Genomic DNA, 22,007 nt, shown 5'->3' with positions numbered 1-22,007 from the left:
AATTCATGCAACTCAAGTTTTTGTCATTGATATCGCACAAAATAAATGTTATCTTAGAAATTCTGTTTTCTTGTACTTAATACTTTTACTTTAGGTACATTTTATATGGGAAATTTACTTTTGACCTTTTAGTACAATAAATATTGGATACATTAAGATTTTTACTCAAGTAATACTTTTTATAGGAGACTTTGACTTTTACCAAGGTAAATTTATGGTAAGATACTGGTACTTTCAGTGAAGTATCACTTTGAGGTACTTTATATAACACTGAGTCTAATCACTACTAATCACTGTCTTCTACGATCTGACCAGCCAATAGTTTTCAGAGATTAAACACTTCCTGCAGCAGGATCCTGCTAATCTGTTGCTGCTTCTGCTTTTTTTTGTCCTCAACTTGCTCTTTGGAGATAGAGAAGCTGCAGTATGCACCACATATCAGCTCCCACAGTATCAGCTGCTAGCTCAGTGCACAGCATGAGATTCTGGCCTGGGTTATTTGGTTGAATGAATTATTAATAGCGCGCCGATTTTTCACAGCTTACTGCCTTTTACACATTCTCTTTTTTTTTCCTGAAGTCACAGATTCCGATTGCATCTCGTAATGTTCACAGAGCTCATGTGGTCTCTTTTCCTCTTTCTTTTTTCACAGTTCCAAACAAAGGGAGTGCTTGCCCAGGAAGTGTTCTTCACTGTCTGTCAGAACAGGAATCTTTCACCTTGGAAAATGAAGATGTTGTTGCCATGGGAACTCTTAGTCCTTCTGTCACTCAAAGAGTGCCTTGCCGGTAAGATGCCAAGACAAGTCTCCTTTCATGACATGGATGATATGCATACATCTTTCAGAGAGAGAGAGAGAGAGACAGAGTTTGCCTTCTTTTCCCTCATCTGTGTCTGGTTTATCATTTCTTAAGGAGAGCTGATAGTGAATTCAAATAGAAGCATTCTTTTCTATTTGCTTTTATATCTGTGCAGATCCTACACCTACTTTGAGGGGAGGAAGCGCAAAACATCTCAGATGGGATTAAAATTTAGCTTTGGTAGCATATCATTTCGGAACCAGTGCAGTGCATTCTGGGTGTAGGAAAGTTTTCAAATTCAGCTCTCCTGTGGAGGTGTTGGGTTTCTTTAGCACTCAGTGCCAGTCAGAGGTTTATATGTCACATATGTACCACTCACCAAAACGTTAGGTTGTTTGATTTTCAGGGGTCACTTCAGGACAAACCCCAAACCTTTACAGCTGAAGATGATGTAATCTTTTCTAAATTTTTGAATATATGTCCAACTGTTGAATGCTTGAATACTTTTTGCACAACTTGCTGTTCTCTTACAAGGAGTTAAAGGGGCAGCATTAAATTAACTCGACTTTTGTGAGCTTTACATCATGTCATAATGTTATTTCTTCATCAGAAACATATCTGGAGTGTTACTTTGATTCTTTCATGCTTGCTTGAAAAATTCTTTAATCTCCATGGCAACCATTCAGCTGTGCAAAACGCCTAGGTGAACCTAGCTCAGTCTTCAAGGTGAAGCTCCTCCTCAGAGCTGCAGTTTACAAGCTTCTGAGCTTTCACCTCACAGAGCAGCACTCTCCTGAAGTCACCCCACTCAGCTCCATCAGACTAGCCAGCAGCAATTAGCAAACACCTGTGGAACTGCATTCAGATTACTGCAGTTCAGCAAACTGTCAATTGAAATCACCTGGGCTGAAGCAAGGAAACACATAAAACATGCAGGGCAGTGTGCCTTTAGGGCCAGGTTTGAGAAACACGCCTGACCACACAACCAGGCCCAAGGAGCATTTATGCTGGACGAGGGACCAGTGGAGACCAGTGGGGACCAGTGGAGACCAGTGGAGACCAGTGGGGACCAGTGGAGACCAGTGGGGACCAGTGGGCGCTGAATGCTGATGAAAGTCTAGTCACATTGCATAGAAATGATGGCCACCAAAGATGTTGGAGATGCTTTTCGTATCAGCCACTGTTGTCACCAGATGAACCTTTGGTGGTGGGAGTGTTACAATATTGACAAGTGTATCTAGTCAATACAGAACTGCCCTACACTTTGAGTGATACAGTGACAAGCCCCTGCTACTTCATTGACATCAGGAATCCAGTCATTTTGTCCCTGTGTGAACAACACAGACCTAATATCTCCTTCATCATTAGGGTCGCATCATTAGGGAACGAGGGAACGTCTCCAGACGTGTTGGCAGCTTTCCTCCTTTTTACACACTTTCACAGAAGTACACTTGTACTACAAACAAATCCACTCACTCAGTTTAACACATGTATTTATTTGGAAAATGCAGGAGATGCTGTAAATCTACCTCTGAGAGACAAGGAGACCAGCATCAGACTTTAGTTTCCCAAATACCTGCATGAGTTACTGTTAAGGCTTTCCACTCCCTCTAAGAGCTCTCTGGTGTAACGTGGAGATTTACAACCAGCAGCCAGAGTTGAGGGATATAATGTGTACTCAGATCAAGCCGACCGTTTACAAGTCATCACGCAAATATACACTGAAATTCATACAGCATATGGAGCCGGCTCTATTGTTTTGTTATTTATGCCTTTGTTTCAATCGATTTAGCATCCTATCTCAAGTCAGCACTTCCACCCGGGTGTATCATGAAGTGTATAGATGCAGAGCAGTGAGAGCAGAGGCCAGTGCTCTTCATCATATTCTGCAAGTAGTGTTGTGTTCAAAATGATAGCAGTGTATTTAAAAAAAGTGAGTCAAGCTCAATATCCTTATAACAGCTTTTATTTCAATATAAAGGGATGCGTTGGGAACTATAGAACATTCAATTCCAAAGTGAAAAACATGGCAGAAGCATAATCACATTTGTTATTTTGCGCTATGAAAAAAAGGAATATTAGGATGGTTTGAGAAATGGCAGCATCCGCATTTTTCTCTATAAAACCAAACATTTACTGCATACTCTGAAAAACCATGAAGATTTTTGCTTTCCTGTGAATCACTGAACTGTTATTTAGTTGCGTAAATTACAAAAAACCCAATCCCACCTCAACTGCATAACATCAATCTTGTTGGTCTGGAATCAAGATCCAGATTATCTACTAATGGGCTTTGGCTAGCTTGTTGCAACATCACCTTGAAGACCATTTCCTCTTTAGAAAAATAACAGCATGATGTGTTTGGCATCATGTTGTCAGATTAATATCAGATCAACTATTTTAATGTAGTTAATCTGTTTTCTTTTGTCCGTCATCTCTTTCTGGTTTTGGTTTTGAAGCAGTTAAGGTCATTTTAACTAAAACGCCCAGACATTTTCTGGAAAACTTAATATCTACACGCCATACTAAAAAATTTGCTCATACTCAGGTGTGAGTGTGTGCATGAATGACTGTAGTGTGAAACGCTTTGGGGTCTTCTGGACTTGATAAGGCAATATACAAGTACAGAGACAATCACCATTTTGCCAATTAATGGAAATACCGCAATTGCAAAATTGTGTCCTTCAACGTTAGCAGAATACCTTCAAAGATTTGCGTACATTTATAGTGAATCCACAGCTTATGATGGGTCTGTTGGTATACTCTTACTCAATTATATATGGTAATAGATTATGTACTATGTGAAAATGTACCAAAAACAAACGATCTAGTTAGTGCACACAATGCCTTTGAGTTTCCTTTTACATAAATTCTCATGAAACGTAATTAGGTGTAATGTGTTGTGGATGTACACTCACTTGGAGCAGTGGTCAGTCGGGTCAGAGTGTTTACGGAGCGGGGTTGTTCTCAGGCAGATAAACGAAGCTTCCAATGTTTTCCCCTGGAGAAATAACCCAGCTTTTGAAGGTTCATTAATTTGTTTAATTTAAAGGACATTCCAAGCAGGGCAGAATCTGAAACGCCTCCCTCAGAGACGAGAAAGAGGGGAAACAAGGCCCTTACCTGAGGCAAAGACTCCCACTCTCATTAGGATGATCATAATGATGACGATGTGGGAGGGAACACTCTTTGTCCTAGTCAAGGTTAGAGATGTGTATCGGGGAAAGGAGAAAAAAAAAAGAAAAACATCTCATCTTTCATCGTCTCAAGTGAACAAAGAGAAAATTAACATTTTTTTCCCAGGCAGCAGGGTTGTGCAGCTTGGCTCATGACACGCCGTGTCTGAGGAAATGGAGGCTGTGCACCAGTGCGTGGCTGCATGAGAGTGCATCTGCTAAAAAAAAAAGTTTCACGGGAGTAATTAGTGCACCATCGGTTAATTACTCCTGTGTATTGATAGTTTGGCAGACACAACCAAAACAATGAGCTTTCAGAGAACACACACACACAGACACACACACCCCAACTACATGTACATAGACAGCAGATCTGCTCTAATTAGATTAAAACCATTCGAGAAGCCCTACTCTGAATACCCAAGCTCTTATGTAAACATCTTCTGAAAACTATCCTCCTTACATAATAAAAAAAAGATGAATCGGAGCATAAATCAGTGAAGGCTGCGTCACTTAGTAATATTTTAGATCATTAAAAAGATTGTATTGATTGAACTTGCTCTGGTTTTATTTTCTCTGTCTCCACTAACAATTCCTTGCAAAAAATCTTGAACTTTCTTCCTCATTTTGACACTTTGCAACCACAAATTGCAATTTATGCTTCTGTGATTTAATGTAGTAGACCAACACAAAATTATTTATCAGTAGCAATCTGAAAATCATTTACTTTCATATCCCCAAAACATTTCCACACTTTTAATAGCTGAGCTCATTTTTAGCTATGCATTTCAGCATTTTACCATCTTAGAAAATATTTAGTGCAGTTATCTTCTCCTAAATTAATTACTCCAGATAAATTCTAAAGTTTGGCCATCTACTTACTTGGCCATCCTATAAATTTCAAGTTGAGTGAAGTTTGACATCTTGACTATTGAGATTTCTTCAAGTAGTGAGCTGTTTATATTCATGCTGTTATTTTGAAGTGGGTGAATACACTATCTCTGTTTCCTCTCCTCATGTTCTCCACCCATGTTGTGGTGCAGCAAATGGCATTTCTTTTGTACCCAGAACGACTCGCTGTTCTAAAGTAAACAGTTTAAATTCTTCTGATGTCGTCTGTGTTTTCTAACCAAAGTTAATTAGTCAAAATCAGCAAGAGACTTAGCAAAACTCAACAACTATAAAACTAAACACCGGAGTGAGATAATCAAAGAATCACTTTCTGAAGTACAAACAGTACAAGTAGGAGTGCAATAGCAAATTTGATCCTGTTGGGGGCAGTGTACTATGTTGTCAAATTGTCATTGACGCATGGTACGAATCAATATGGATGAATTTAACACTTTAGTTCTAGCTTTTGCTAAATACCATGTTCAGACAGCATGTTAGTGGAGTTAATGTTCATGGATAGTGCTTTAGGGTTAATGCAGCTAACATTTTACTTAGCAGTGCCCACCACTGATGAAAAGCTAGACAGACTACAAATGTCTATTAACTTTGGACTGTAGATTTTAGAAATGTCCTTCATCAGGTTTCACTCCAAGTCCCAAATAACAGTGAAAGTAAAACTCCTTCCTGCGGCTCTGTGCCTTGATTCTCGGTTGTTACATATTTCAGTTTTCTTGGGAAAGTCTCGGAAGGCATTCTCACCTACATTTGAAGTTTACTCTCTGCTTGCTGTCTTTTTGAGGTCTGTTAACAGATGTTTTCCCATGTTTAAGACTGGGCTTTAGGAGTGCTGAAGGACAGGGAGATATTTTCCCTGAAGCTGCTGCAGAGTTTTCTTGGCTCTGTGTTTCACCGTTCAGCTGGAAGTTGAACATTTGCTCCAGTCTCAGGTGGATTTAATGCTACGGCAGGTTTGGTTTAAGGACCTCCCCTGTATTCGGCTGCAGTCAGTCCATCTGTCCCTCTCTCCCCCCACCCTGAGTTGGTCTTGCAGCAGTCCCTGTCGATTCAACCTTATTTCATTTCAGAGTGCTTTAATATTAGAACATTGTGCACATGGGACCATTCAGAGTATAAAAATAAATAAATAAAAGGTTGACCACAGAGATATTGTGGGAAACCTCTGAGACATTTTTTGATTTTGTTGATTGGTTTTGTCCCTCACAACTATTGTTGTTTTTCTATCCTCTGTGAGTTATTAAATCTTCAAACACATTTTTTTTTTTGTCTTCGTATCTTATTTGCAATAGCTGGGCTCTTGGTAACATCTGTAAAATCGAAAGTTGTATTAATGACACCTGACTCCTATATAGAGTTTCACAACAAAGAACATTAGTACTTTTAAGCTGCTACTTCGACAACAGCACTTAAGTAGTTCATTGGATGAGATGGGGCCATCACAATACCTTCTTTCTTAGTTATTCTACAGTAGATTTGCTGCTGTGTTTTAGGGTCATTGGCCTTTCTCATCTGTTGGACAGATGATCTGAAATTTGTATCTAGGATAATATAGAATGAAGCTTTATTGTCACTCAATGGGGCCATTCAGGTGTACCAGCAGCCACTGCATTCCAATTCACACTGACAGAAATATAAAAATGGAGAAAAAGAAAAGAGACTGTGCAGTGAGGGCAAATTTATAATATGAGTAAAAGAAAAGCAGCACAGTTTTAGCTGTGTTTATCAAGAGGCAGTTCTGATGGCACCAGTCCACAAAGTCTGGAGTCAACTATCTGTACTCTGAATCATCTCCAACTGTAATGAGGTCGACTATGTCAGAGTCATAACAGAACGTCTGAAGATAGCAGTGTGGGAGTTGGAAGAGAAGTCTGCAATTTAGAGAGTGAAAAGGAAAGGTGTCAGTACAGATCCCTGCGGGACTCCCGTCCTGCAGGAGACACAGCCATGTGTCCTCACATACTGCCGGCACCCAGTGGGGTAGTCTGGTCATGATCTACACTTTACCAACCCTTTTGTTCTGTAGAGTATCCCCAAACAGATTTATTTGAGTTCAGTTTAGTCTTATCTGTCCAGAGAATTGTTGAAAGTCACTCAGACATAACTTTGCAAACTTTGCTGTTATACATTTCCAGTAAGTCTTTCTCTAGGCAACTCCTCCAAGAAAGACATACTTGTTGATTCTTTTTTTTTAAACGATACTGTCATGAACTTTAACATTCAACATGCTAACTGAGGCCTGCAAATGCAGAGATGGAGCTCTTGGGTTTTTGTCTCTCTTATAAAAATTCATGTTCTGACCTTGAGGTCAATTTGCGCTGATGACCACTGTGAGGAAGAAATGTGACTGTCTGAGAATGTTGTCCACTTGTGAATGTACTGTAATGTTAAATACTGGATTTCAGAGGTTCTGGAAATGGTGTGATGACAATTCTCAGATACTCAGACAGAGTCGCTTCTCTGGCGTTCACTGTGGGAAAATAAACAATGTGGAGTTTTTTTAGAAACAGTAGGGTAATTAAAATTTTAAAAATTGTTAAAGAGAAGACCGTTCCTATTACAACATGGAATCTAAAATCCTGGAATTGAAATTAGGATGTGGAAGACATCAGACAACAATTGTATTACTTTCTTGGCCAACCTATAAATGGCCAAGTTGATTAAAATTGTTAATGAAGTTCATTACAGCATCTGTCATGAATTAATCATAATCAATTGCATCTTAATTAAAAACCATACATTAACAAAGCAACATTTTTTATTCAAAAACCATTTTTGCTGCTAAATTATTGTATAAATAGACATAGCTTCACTGATAGGCTAAATCCTTTTAACACAATGTAGACTCAGAAATATTCTTTTCCAGCATCCAATTGGATCGTTTTTTGAAACAAAATTGAATTCCTAGTGGGCCAAGAGATGCAGCTTTGTCTATTTGTCTATTGCTGTCATTTGTGGACGTCACTTGTGCGTCAGATTTACAAGAGTTCCAGAAACACGCAAATACAAAGGTTCCGCCTAGTAACCTTGTATGTGTAAAAAACAAAAAAGAAAATAATTGCGTAAAAATGTTAAATGATTAAACCATTTTCATTAATTAATCAAAATTAATGTCTTAGAGTTCAATTAATGTGCTTATTTTCCTAGAGGTATTGTTTTGAAAGATAATTATCAGTAAAACTATTTAGTTTTTTTTCCCCTTAAGAAACTGTTTAAACTTTAAATTTTCTTCATTTTTGTCTTTGGTTTAAAGTAATGCACTCTGAATCATGACAGCACAGAGTCTACTCAACATAAGCGTTCATATTATTAGAGAGTTTATTGGTATAAAACATTCTGAGCACAAATGGAGCATAATAAGTAGGCTCCATCAGCTGCAGACTGTGCAGAATGGGCCCAGAGACCAATGTGATGCAGGGTTATCATTTGTTAATTGCTCTCTCATCGCAATGTGACATCTGCATCGTGACATGATGGTTTATTAAATGCACAACGTACTCAGAGAGCCACCTTGGCAGCTAATTATAATAGGTGTGGAATTTACATACAGCTTGCAGAGTGCTGAGTGATTCCTCTTTGCATTAATATGGTGTCACTTCATGGTACAGCTAATGTTTTATTTATTCTTTTTTTATTTATGACGCAGACAACGCCCGCCACGGTCCTGTCTTCACCCAGGAGCCCAGTGACAGTGTTTTCCCTATGAGCTCCGGCGACAAGCTGGTGTTCATTAACTGCAAAGCGAAGGGTAACCCACCTCCACACTATAGGTACGTACTTTGTTTTAGCTGCAGGTTAATGTGGCTTTCACAATGAAAAGTAGTGTTTCATTAGAAAAAGAAAAAAACTTATAATTTTATCACTACTATATGTGTTTTGGGATTTTTTTTTGGCCTATTTTTAAGGAACGGTTTCTAGGCACAGTGTGAGTGTCATAGAATATAATGATTTTCCAGCATTAACACAAAATATTTACATAAAGATTTGGAATTATGACACACTTATTTTGTTGTAATTCAAAAAGGCAGCAATTATTTCTATTGTTGCTGTTTCTACTGAAATATTGAAATATAGACATAAGCAGCTGTCACACTTCATAGGTTTCCATTAGAAATGGAGAAGATAAGCATAAACATCCATATCTGCGTTCGTAATGGTAATTTTTAAACATGTCAGTATCAGTCTAAGTGAAATTTTAATAACTCCATTTTGCTGTTTGTGGGGAAATATACAATGTGTGTATATAGTAGATCTGAATATCTGTTATCAGACCAAAGAGCAATAATAATCCAGATGTAGATATTTTTTTATATGGGTGCATCCCTGTCTGCCAAGTGTGCATTCAAAACGCATTACTTGGCTCTAAATATTAGAAAATGAAGCAGATTTTGAAGTGCTCATGTACTGAATAGTCCATATATACTTGAATTAAGAATGTAAACATCAGTGCTGAACTGCGTCAGGACAGGATTCACCATTTTTGCCTTGAAATCTCTGTTTTGTTTGTATTTCTACAGATGTAGTGGAACAATAAATGTCTGCATAATTTAGTAGCAGCTTTAAAGTAGATAAGTTTTACAGAATATTACCTGTTGTTTATAGATTTATGTTTTATTAAACAGGAAATTAAAAAGCTGATGTTAGCTAATTAGTCAGGCTATCTGCTCAATGAGAACCTGCAGTCAGGTACTTAAAGGGGCAGTATTATGTAAAATCAACTTTGTTTTTTGGGGGGGTTTTTTGCTTTACATCATGTTATACTGTAATGTTAGTCCCTCGTCAAAAACCTACCTGCAACTCCTCCCCTCGGCTCCTTCAGACTAGCCAACTGCAATTAGCAAACACCTGGTCTAACTGAGCATCTGCTGAGCTCCTTATAGCAGCTACTTCTCAGTTCAACGCTGGTAAAAACGCTGTTAAAGGGATAACTTCTCAAACCTGAATATTTAAGAAAGTAAAAGTGAGATTTTGACTTTCTTAGGACAATATCTATGTGTGCATGATTACTGTGCAACTATTAGTGTGTAGAATTATTATTCAACTGAATTAAAACTGAAAACCTTCTCATCTCACTTGTTTATTATCATCCGTTAAAGTGAGAATAATAAACATAGAATTCAAAATTGACAAGTAGACATTTCTAACATTTAAAAAATAAATCAGTGACCAACATATCCACCCTTCTTTTCATCAACAGTTATAAGCCTTTCATTCATGGAGTCTGTCAGTTTCTTGATCTGTTGACGATCAACGTTTTGTGCAGCAGCAACCACAGGGTTCCTGGCAGCTTCACGTTTGATTTTTCTCAAATCTTTGGCAGTTAATTTATGTCTTTTTGTCTCAACATATTTCTTGCGACCCTGTTGACTATTTGCAGCAAAACATTTGATGGTTCTGTGATCACACCCCAATATCTTAGCAATTTTCAAGTGCTGTATTCCTCTGAAAGACTTTTCAGGGTCTCTTAAATCTCTTTTTTTGGCCAATTTTGCCTTAGGAAAAGAAGCTGCCTAATAATTCTGCACACCTTGATATAGGATGTTGATCTCAAAGGCCCCACCCTCCCACCAGCAGATATGTTTATAGTCAATAAGCATCCAAGTTTATACAACTTGGAGTTGGAAAATATGCATAAAAATGAGGATATGATCAAAACTAAAACTTGTCTGATAATTGTTCACACAGTGTGCAGCATTTTTATAGTAGCTGGTAAAGTTACTTGATTATACTATAGCATGTCACTATGTGACTGGAAAACACATAATGCTGCCCCTTTAATAGACATGTTGCTCATTGCTTACCAACTCATCCTACAAACAACAATTCATTAATAATTAATATAAAACAGTATTAGTTTCCACACAAAGATGTTTTTGCAGCAGAAAACTTGAACTAAATAGCTTGTAGAGCGGTAGCGCTCTATCAGCCATCTGACCGTCAGTCACCCTAATCCTATCAACATCTGGAGACAACTCTGCCATGTCTTTCAAAATCATGTTAGTAGTTTTGAAACTTTTTGAAAATCTGGGTATATCTTGATACAACTAACAGGCCCCATTCATATTCATGATAAAGGCTGATCATTGGTTTTCTAACGTGTAAACCAATGATGTACCGGTTTCACATCTGATTTCACAGGTGGAAAGTGGATGGGAGGGACATAGACTCTGGTTCGGACCAGAGCTACAGCCTTGTTGAAGGGAACCTGCTGATCAATAATCCTCATTTTATCAATCACGGAGGCGTCTATCAGTGCATCGCCACCAACGCGTTTGGAACCATCGTCAGCAGGGAGGCAAAAGTCCAGTTTGCATGTGAGTATTTTTCCTGAACCAATTTTCTTTTCTTTTTTTTTTTTTAACTAGTTTTTCAGGTGGTTGTTATCAATGTGATGAACATATTGGTAAGAATTATCCCATAAATACAAAAAAATATATAAATAAATCAAAAATGTTCAGCATAGGTACCCAGGAGGACAAACACCTCCAACGATAGACTAACATGCCAAAAGCTGAGATGCACCATTTTAGTAATAAAATAATAAGCTTAGCATGATAAATTAGAACCAGCTCTTTAATTTCCATTTGTATGACTAAGCATTTTTCTCTTTTCTCTTGTCTTGTTCTACCAAAAGTCTTTTTTCAAAGGACAATGTTGTTTACAGATACTTCATGATTCATTTTATTTGTTGTTTATGTCACTTGGTTTATTTATTTTGCACTTCCAGTGTTAAATGTTCTTTTAAAGTTTACTGATCTTGAGAATGTGTTCTAGCCGTTTTATGCCATTACCATCATATAACTTGAAAATGTCCTCAAAACATCAATGTTATCATTTATCGGAATAACTTCTGAGACAATTTATTTTCCGGTAGAATTTGTCATCATGGCCGGCCTAACTGTTGGGCCTTCTGCCTCCTACAGAACCAGCAGTTAGTGTGTTACCATGGCTACATTGACTTTTTAAAAATTGTTCTGTATTTTGTCACTTTAAAATCAGAAAAAGAAATGAATTTGGATAGTCTGGATTTTATGTGATTATCTGGCTAGCTTGTTACCACGGCTACATTGACTTTGTAAAATGACTGAAACCATGAAGTGAAAGGAAATGATCTGGTGGAACTCAGGCTTTTCGCAATTTTGCTGATTTTTCTGTGGAACTCTGAATTATTATCCTCATCTAGAAGTATTTTTCTTCCTGTTCAGTACTGCTGTGGTTCTATTGCTGTGCTAGAACCAATACACAGAGTAAACAGAGATACTAACTAGTTCTGTGTGGATCAATAAGCGACTGTAAAGGCAAACCCATGTTATTTACTGACTGCTTTTGGCTTTATAGGAAATACTTTGTTTTGCAGTTTCCTGTAAAGCAAAAGTCTCATTTAATAATGTCGATCCTGGTGTGTTTCCAGCAGTCTGTTTGTGGAACGGATTCATCTGGAACAGAAGCTGGAAGTTCACGTTTGATTCTTTATCCTCTATCAGAAAGGAAAAAGCTAATAAACTCTTATCTTGACTTCCAGGAAATTTGCCACTGCTGCTTATTGTTTCTTGAAGGAAGGACAATAATGACGTTTGTGATCCTTCACTTTTTATCTCACGTCAACATCAGATAACATTCAGCATCAAAATGACTATATATATTTATATATCTATATATCCTCTAAGGATAAAATACTGTTGTAGCTGAAGGTTTTTTCTGATGCAGATTGTGACTTTAGTGCTTTTATATTTTTGACATGTTATATAGTTCACCCCACTGAATGTTTTACACTTTTTATCACGTTTTATCACAAATCAGTCACAAAATTTGGCTTTTTTTGACAAAATAATGTACAAAAAGGCACCTTTTAATGTCAAAATGACAATGAAGTAAAAAGTAATCATATAAAATAAGTGAACAAATATTCACCCCTTTGAGGCAGTATGTTGGAGATTCACCTCTGGCTGCAATCACAGCATGAGTCTGAGCAAAACTCACAAATTCTTTTAAGCATAAAGAAACAAAATTTTTCAATGTACAAGGGATAAACTAATTAGGATAATTTGGGTTTTAAATTCAAACGCAAATATAAAAGTAGCTGTAGTTCAGTAGTCAGATAACAGTTCAATTCTTTTCTCCTTTTTTATTCTATCGATGGGGAAAAGGTGCATCAAAAGGCCCAGTCAAATCAACAATACATAGAAAAAGCAAACAAATAAATAAAATAATCACTGTCAAACTGAGATTTTTGCTGCTTTGTTGATCCAAATCTTTGTTGAATCACCATACATTTCTTCTCTAAATGGGGAATAAACTCCTTGTTTTACTTCCTCACAGTTGTGTGTAATAGGAGATGGAAGGACTTGCCTTCATTTCAGGAGGAGTTTTAATTAGCTGAGCTCTGATTTGACACACGCTGATATTTGCGTGACCTCTCCAGAGACCAGTTGGTATTTTGTAGGATTGATATGTCTTCCTGCTATTTATTCTGTCGTGCTGCAGACAGCGGTGTTTAATTAAAGGTGAAAGCCTGACTGCAGCGTCCTTGGCCCGATCTCCTTCAAACTGGTGTTGGTGTTTTCCTGTAGGGGGGATGCTGTTGTCCCACCATTTCTGAATTTCTTCCCTGTATCTGCTGAAGGCAAGTGAGAGTTGGTAGTAATCCACAGCTTTCTCCCTGACCTGTCTGCTGTAGAAACACAGCATGGAACACGCTCCATTAGTTTGGTCACTAACGTTCTCTGACAAACCCTTAAAGCTCCAGAGCAGCTCCAGTTACACTGTCAAACATTAACAGCAATAATTTTGGTTATTTAGCTAGCTAAATATTTAGTTACCCATCTAAATATGTAACTCCAAACTAAACATTTAGTTTGAAAGCTAGATATTTTGTTTGAAGCTAAATATATCTGTTAGCAAGATAAGAATTTAGTTGGTGAGCTAAATTGAGTTACCAAGCTAAATATTGGAATATTGATCAGATGCACAAGAATCTGATCTGTGTTGTTCCGACTGTTGTGAAAAGATCAGGGACAGGTCGCATTAAGTCGAAATCAAATTCAAATCCCAGACTAAAAAATAACACAAATTTTTTTAGTCTGGCGCTAAATATTTAGCCTGAAGCTAAATATTTGGCAAATACTTAGCTTCCTAACTAAATATTTAGTTTGTAAAGTAAATGTTCAGCTTAACTTAAAATTTTGCCTGATGACTGAATATGTAGTGTGAAACTGACATTTATAAATGACCATAGTAAAAATCGGACTCCTTTTTTCCCCTCTGACAGGCTGAATAACATCAATTATTGCTCCAGGTTTTTGACTGTGTAACTTTAGAAACATCACCACATGGTGATGTAATTATGTGGGCGACTTCTGAATGTGAATATGTGCTTTTCATATTTTTATGAGCAAAACAACTTCAACACCATGTATCATTTTCTGTCCACTTCACTCCACTTTGTGTCAACTACTCGCAGTGACTTATTGATGTGCATAATATGAGCAGGCTTGAATATTTTTGCAGGGCACTGTATGCTGTATGCTGAGGTGTGCTTTGGAAATAACCTGATGATGTTTTTATCTTTTTTCATCCCCAACAGTTCTGCAGAACTTCAGCCAAAAGCTGAGGAACACGGTGACGGTGAGAGAGGGTCAAGCCGTGGTTCTCCTCTGTGGCCCGCCGCCCCATTACGGAGGTACTGAACTCCCGACTATTACTCTCCTCAATTGTCTTCCAGCTTCACAATGCTGCTTGCCTTAGTGTTCCTCAGTCTGCTGCTTATTGTCCTCCAGCAATAATGTTGGGATTCTTTTTTTTTTAAATTTGCTTTGGAACCCGACCCACGGGCGTTTGGTGCTGCCTGAGTTCTCTTGGTATCTAACTTGCCGCTGCACCTTGCCCAGACCCAGCTGCCTTCCTGCATCTGTAGTTCACAGCCTTCCACTTCTTAACCTCGAACTCCGTTTTCCCGCCCATATGATCTGTGGACGTCCTGTCATCTAGAAAGCTTCTGCTGCTCCGCCTCATCCAGCTGTCATGTATGTTGTGGTTTTTTTTGCGTGCAGGTTATCTGCTGGGTAATACCAGCGCCTGGTGGCGGGAGCATTCATCCCAGTGGCTCAGCTGTGTGTCGGCTCATGCGTCTGGGTGCTGCTGATTAGCGGGCCCTCAAAGGGGTCGGCGCTCCTGCAGCTATTCGGAGCCCGGCGGCGCAATTTCACGCCTCCTCAGCAACCTTCTCTCCCGCTCTCTTTCCTTTTTTTTTTTTTTTTTTTTTTTTGAGGTTTTGAACCATTAAAAAACCATTTAATCCAGGATCACAGTAAACATTTTCCTCACCAAATCTGACATGACATTTATGTAGCAGATTAGAGATGATGTAGCAGATGAAACAATTAATAAATTATTATTTTTTAAATAATCGATTAACTAGAATTATCACAATTAATAAATAAATGATTAATTGCAATTAATCGATTCTTGAAATAATTGTCAACTACTGTAGTGGTCGATTCATTGTTAACTGGAGTATACACTCAAATAAAGGCCATTTGCTGATAAAAAGCAAACATATTCAAAGCAGTAATTCATCCAAAACTGTACAAAAATAATAGATTTGGCATTTAACATGACATCTTTGTCTGTAAATATGTTTTAGTCAAAACTTTTCTGAAGTGGCATCGGTTTTAGCTTCACCTGGTTCAGATTTACTTTATGAATGTTATGTTATTTTATTTTAGGCAATAAAATGCTTAGCTTTTAAAAAGGGAATTTAATTATCCGCTCTCTGTTTCCAAGCCAGTCCTGCGGCCGTGTGAAATTCAACACATTAGCAGTTTTTTTTGCCCTCTGATTCCTTCCTTCCACCCCTTTGCCCTTTGAATACCCCCACCTCTTTAGTTTTCACCCTTAAAAGGATCACAGTCACACACTTGATGGGATTTTCACTGGGTGATAATTCTAGCTTGAGGTGTTTCAGCACCGGAATGTGTTCCCGCATCGTTTTTGGTGACATCACAGCTGCCTCGACGCACGTCGAAGCGATTCTCGAGGAAATTTACAATGCGCCTTATTAAAGGAGGATTCATGTGAAGCTTATCTGAACAATCAATACCTAAGTGGCCTTAAAGGAGCGGCGCTGAGAGCTGAACTCTGTCGGAGGACGTGGGATTATGTGCCTGGAAGTCCTCTGTTGCTGTGGGACTGCGGCTCTTGAACAGAGCCGGTCTCTGATAGTCCCTAATCATGAAAGGTCTGGCAGTTCATGCCCCGACTTTCCTTGTAATGATTTCGAATCACAGTTTTTTCCCCTCAAGGAAGCGAATGGAACTTTTTAGCAGCTGCCAAGTGAGACAGACTGAGAGCTGAATGCTATGGTGTGATAAGGCAGGGCTGCAGAAATGGCTAAATACCTTCGACTCCCTGCACACTTAAACTCACTTCTTCCTTTTCTCTGTTGAAGTATTTGACTGCACACCTCGACTCTAATGTGCTCATCTCTTCTTTCCTTTCTTCATTTCAACATGTGTGATGTTTGGGATAAAAGTGGGAATGCTTTTTACCAAAGAATTCACTCAACTTTCTAATATTTTGTCCCAACATGATAGTTGAATTAATGTAATTTTAGATTTTCTAGCAGAAAGGAGTGCATTCTTTATAGTAAATTTTAAAATATTATCTCTGGTATAGGGCATCTGATTTCTGATGTTAGACTACGTTTACACAGACCCTCTGTTTGGAACCTGTCAGATTTTTCAGATGTTGATTTGGGAAAATGTTCCACATTTGGCTGGAACCACCAAAGCATGTCTAATCCGCTGTAGTTAAGCCTGTTGCAATAAGCAATTAATCAGTTAATCACACGATTAATTAAAATGAGCTCAATAATTTCCATTCTGATTATGACTATTTTTGAAAGAGGCATCATGATCCACTTTATTTACGGTTTTGCTTGCAAGTGGTTTTTATTTTCTTTCTATTCATTGTTTTTGGTTGTATTTTTATTTTGGATACTTAAAATATCTTCCAGTTCCAGTGTGTTCTTTACAAAATGAAAGGTTATTGGTGTTTGAGAGGACAAACTTGCATTATTCTTCCATTATCAATATATTACTCAAAAATGGTCTATAAAAACAATGTTATCATACTGTATATCGCAATATTTACTGGAGCAATTTATTGTGAAGTCCAACAGCACAGAAGATGTAGAAAACACTGGGACAGAAAAATCAAAATACAAACTATTAATCCCAATGACGATGAACAATGAAAAACTTTGAGACAAAATCTCTTTTTCAAGTGAAGCCTGGCCAAGAGGCGCCCCAGAGTACAGCAAGAAAAACAATAAAAGGTACATACAATTTAAATATCATAAAAGTATAAGTCAAATTGGTCTATGACGGACTTTGAGGTTTACTAGAGAACATTATCAAACATTGAATGAAGCACTTGAATATTTTTATATGAATATTTTTACATTTTAACTAGCTTTTTTAATAATAATAAAAAAGAAAGTAGAATTTCAAGTTTAAGTTCAGTGTTCTTGTGCTATTAATTCTGTCATTTATTGTCGCAGGTCAAATATATTGTATTTTGGTCTTTCTGTGTTATTTTTACCTTATTATGAATGACTTCTTATGCCCTTTAATATATAGTCTGAAATATATAATCTCCTCTCTTCTGTTATTAAAAACCTGTGGGTATTATCTTTACCTAAACAAGCTTAAAGCTGTCTGAGAATATAAAGCTGCTCACAGTTGGAATAGCAGATATTTTATAGGACTCAGTGGACATTGTCATGCTGGCCTGTCATGGTTTTTACCAAGGTGCTGGTACTCTTCCCTTGGTCCAGAGTTTGGCGTCTTAGCTATTGAGAAACGATGGCTTCCTGGAGACGTAGACTCTGAAGTTTTAAATGTTACCCACTTGCCAACGTTTGTTAATTTTTATTGATTATTTGGAAGTGTAACTAACACAGACTGTGCAGCTTCCTTCAATTCCTCCACTGCCATTGCTAAAACTACATGCAGACCACAGTTCTGAAGCAGAAAATTGAAGTCGTTCACAATTTATTTTTCTGTTTTGGCCTGATGGAAAATTTACCAGTGAAATTCAAGCAAAGCTGAGAAAGCCCAAATTGTGTATACAAGATTTGTTTTTGTTTTTGATTGCTCTCCTCGTCACTTTTAGTGTTCTTCTTCTCGTTGTCTACAGAAATCAAGTATTCCTGGGTTTTCAATGGCAACCGCAGCTTCCTCCAGCAGGATGCCCGCCGTTTCATCTCCCAGCGGACGGGCAACTTGTACGTCGCCAAAGTTCAGGCCTCGGACGCCGGGAACTACACGTGTGTAGTGAGAAACATGATGACCAACGCCACGGTGTTCAGCTCTCCGACCCCGGTGGTGGTGCGGGGTGACGGTAAGCGCCGACGCTGCGCCATCCGGTTACTCAGCCTGCTGAACCGACGCGCGGAGGAGATAAATGATTTGTCTGGAACGTGATGCTATTTTTCTCTTCAGCTTTTAGCGGGGTGTTAACACATCCGAAAGGTCTCGGAGGGTGGCGGGGTTATGTGTGCGGGACATACTCTGTCTCCACATATTTACATAACCAGGCCACATGCACAGTAAACAGCCTGACACCAATACAAATATCCACAACCCAGCTCTGGGCTTCTTCCTTCCTCTGCAGCCTGTATGTAATACAAATTCATCCGTCCATTAACATGTTGTATTCTAACCACCTCCAAACAGCTGCAGTGCAAAAACACAAAATCTTCCCATGTTTTTTTGTCTGGTTTCTACTGCAAAAAATGATTGCACTAGAAATAAGACAAAACTAACTTACAAATAACTTACAAACTTTTGTAAGAACTTCAGGGACGTATCGTGTTCTGACTCATGTCCTTCTGTCCCTTTGGTAGTGGTGATGGGTGAATACGAGCCCAAGATCGAGGTTCAGTTTCCTGACACCCTTTACGTTTCCAAAGGATCGTCAGTGAAGCTGGAATGCTTTGCCCTAGGAAAGTAAGTGTCACACACACACACACACCCACCCACCCCCACACACACACACCCACACACACGCCCACGCCCGCACGCACACACCACAGGAGACGGGTTTGAAGGAGCAGAAAGCAAACATATGCTGTGACTTCAGCTTTTGTGGTCAGCGTGACCTTACATGTGAGGGCGTTTGCGTGCGTGTGTGGGTGTGTGTGTGTGTGTGTGTTTTCACCTCGGCAGCCCCGTGCCATCCATCTCCTGGAGGAGAGCCGATGGAAACCCACTCCCTGGGAAGATTAAGATCAACCACTACACCGGAGATCTGGAAATTCCATATTTTCGCCCAGAGGATGCCGGTGTGTACGAGTGTGTTGCTGAGAACAGCAGAGGGAAGAATGTTGCCAGAGGGCAGCTGATATTCCAGAGTAAGAAAGATGGAAGTTTTTCACATTTTGTTTGTCACATTCCAACTTTCTTTTCATCTCTATTTAAAATCCCCACACTTTGTAGGACTAATAATAACTGGATGCATTTTGAGGACCGTCTTCTTTAACTCACAAAATTCTTAACCAATAGAATTTTTCTATCGGTTAAGTGTGTCTGCACAGCCCATTTCGGCAGTAGCAATTCAAAGGGCTTTACATCACAAAAATACAAAAATAAGAAGTCATAAAAACACACAAGCACCAATTTAGGAACATTTTGTCAAGTGTCATCATCAAATTCATCGATACACATCAAATATGTTGGAGAATGTTGATACATTTCAAAATAAACTAAATATTGTTAATTGTTTTGGTATAATTGTATATAATTTCCTAGAATAATTAAATATATTATTATATGAATTATACGAATTACTAAAAAATGTTTGGCCATTGTATGTGGTGTACCACGGGGCTCTGCATTGGAACCAAATCTGGTCACATCAGAAATTATTATAAAATAGTTTTGCATAATTACATTCTCACTAAATTTGAGTGGACATTTGTAAAACAAAAAAGTGCAGTTCTGATCAAATTTTGAGGCGTTAACATGGAAGGACTACATGATGTTTTATTCCTGGATGAAACTGTCTATGACGTCTCCTATCAGTCATACTTAAACAAACTACATAGTTTATGTTCAAAGCTTAATGTTCACTTAATATGTTAAAAATAATTATGTGCTGTTCTTTGACATCACTCTATTTCTCTTGCTAGAAATTCTTTTTATTATTTATTTATTTGTATTATTATTTGTCCCTTTGGGATTAATAAAGTGTTTTTGAATTTGAATTGTAAAATATTTCTGTGAAGTACATTATTTCTACAGATAAACAGCATCCAGACCACATGGATTTTTTCAACATCCAGTTGTTGTGGAAAATTATACAACAGTTTAATGTTAGGAAACAATGGTACAAGAATTAATAAGGGAGTTACACAGTTTGTATAATTTATTGTAGTGATGTGCAATATTACAAAATCATTACCTAGGTTATTGCTTGGGTAGGATTAAATAGGTGTAATTTTTTTTTTATCATACTTTTTATTGCGCATAGACATCTGTTGAATAGAGGTGTCTCATTTCTATTTAATTTGATCTCATATTGATTTCTATTTACATATCCAAAATAAAACAATCATTCTCTCCCCATAAACGTTAATGCTCATAAACTGGAGTTTCTCTCATAAAGTATAAAGTACTTGCATTTAAACTTTAAGTTCTGCTTTACGCAGAGTGTTGAGCTCCTTGTTCATGCCCTGTCATTATATGCCAACTCTAGCATACCCCTGAGGCAGAGCTGCCAGTGACTACAGTAAAACTTCTGCTAACGGTCCCAGCAGCGCCAGCGACTCTGGTCTGCAATCAGTCAAGGACAACTCCTGTAATTCTTTCCTTTTATTGGATGCTATTCTGTGTCTGTTAAGTCATTAAAGTCAGTCTATACAGTAGACGCTAGCAAAGGAGCCATAGAGTGAAGCTCTATTTCGCAGTGGATAAGTATTATCTGGGGATCTCATGTCATAAATAAGTTTCTCCCCAACGTCTGCTTTCTGTGTGATGCAAGCGCACTGGATAACTGGAGCCTGAGATTTTGCTGAAATTTACAAACGTTTCCCGGATACGATGTTAGCGCGGTTTTTTGCGTCGACTCCAGGAATGATGTGAATTAACGTTAAAAGTACTTTTCAGGCTAAGGCCACAGCTTGGTGCTGGGCAACATGCCTGCGCACGCTAATACCTCAGAGCAACTTAGAGAAAACAATGGAAGAAAACTGGAGTACCTTGAGAGAATCAACGCATGTACAAGGAGAACATGTGAATTCTATGTTACGCAATTCCGCCAGATTCTCATCTCCCTTAAGTGTTCCATCTGAGATTTCTCCCATTGATTCTGATTTCTCCGGTTGAAGAAGGAGTTCTGAATGATGACGTTGACTTTCTGAGCTGTTTTAGAATTGTAGTCCGCCCATGTTGGGTTGTAGTCTCAGCAATGACAGCAGAGGAAGTGAACAAAGTTGTTCAGTCTTGTTTGGCCACTCTTCCAAATATTTTGTAATTATAGTAAGAGGACTATAGAAGACCTTGTACTGCTGACAAAGATGCAGTGGTCACACTCTGCATGGGGTTGTTTGCAGCGCATGCAATTTCTGGTAAGTTTTATCAAGATAGTGCCTTACATACATCACGTCTAAAAGTTAGTCCATCCATCCATCCATCTTCTTCCGCTTATCCGAGGTCGGGTCGCGGGGGTAGCAGCTTCAGAAGGGAGGCCCAGACTTCCCTCTCCCCAGCCACTTCTTCTAGCTCCTCCGGGGGAATCCCGAGGCGTTCCCAGGCCAGCCGAGAGACATAGTCCCTCCAGCGTGTCCTGGGTCTTCCCCGGGGCCTCCTCCCGGTGGGACGTGCCCGGAACACCTCACCAGGGAGGCGTCTAGGAGGCATCCTGACCAGATGCCCGAGCCACCTCAACTGGCTCCTCTCGATGTGAAGGAGCAGCGGCTCTACTCTGAGTCCCTCCCGGATGACTGAGCTTCTCACCCTATCTCTAAGGGAGAGCCCAGCCACCCTACGGAGAAAACCCATTTCGGCCGCTTGTATCCGCGATCTCGTTCTTTCGGTCATGACCCAAAGCTCATGACCATAGATGA

At 38.7% G+C, this 22,007-nt stretch overlaps 1 protein-coding gene across 2 annotated transcripts in view; it reads left to right on the top strand.

The window, feature by feature from the left end:
• cntn6 (contactin 6) overlaps positions 1-22,007 on the top strand; it is a 143,471-nt gene that overhangs the window by 74,159 nt on the left and 47,305 nt on the right. For both annotated transcript variants that reach the window (XM_032550448.1, XM_032550447.1), the window contains 7 exons: positions 653-788; positions 8,529-8,652; positions 11,021-11,196; positions 14,466-14,561; positions 18,080-18,283; positions 18,789-18,891; positions 19,111-19,295. In XM_032550448.1, coding sequence (XP_032406339.1) covers positions 728-788; positions 8,529-8,652; positions 11,021-11,196; positions 14,466-14,561; positions 18,080-18,283; positions 18,789-18,891; positions 19,111-19,295 — 949 coding nt within the window. In that variant the 5' untranslated portion in view covers positions 653-727. The remainder of the gene's footprint in view (positions 1-652; positions 789-8,528; positions 8,653-11,020; positions 11,197-14,465; positions 14,562-18,079; positions 18,284-18,788; positions 18,892-19,110; positions 19,296-22,007) is intronic.

This window comes from Xiphophorus hellerii, chromosome 20 (assembly GCF_003331165.1).
Source record: "Xiphophorus hellerii strain 12219 chromosome 20, Xiphophorus_hellerii-4.1, whole genome shotgun sequence".
NCBI classification, from domain to species: Eukaryota; Metazoa; Chordata; class Actinopteri; order Cyprinodontiformes; family Poeciliidae; genus Xiphophorus; species Xiphophorus hellerii.
This window is presented reverse-complemented; position numbering and strand designations above follow the sequence as displayed.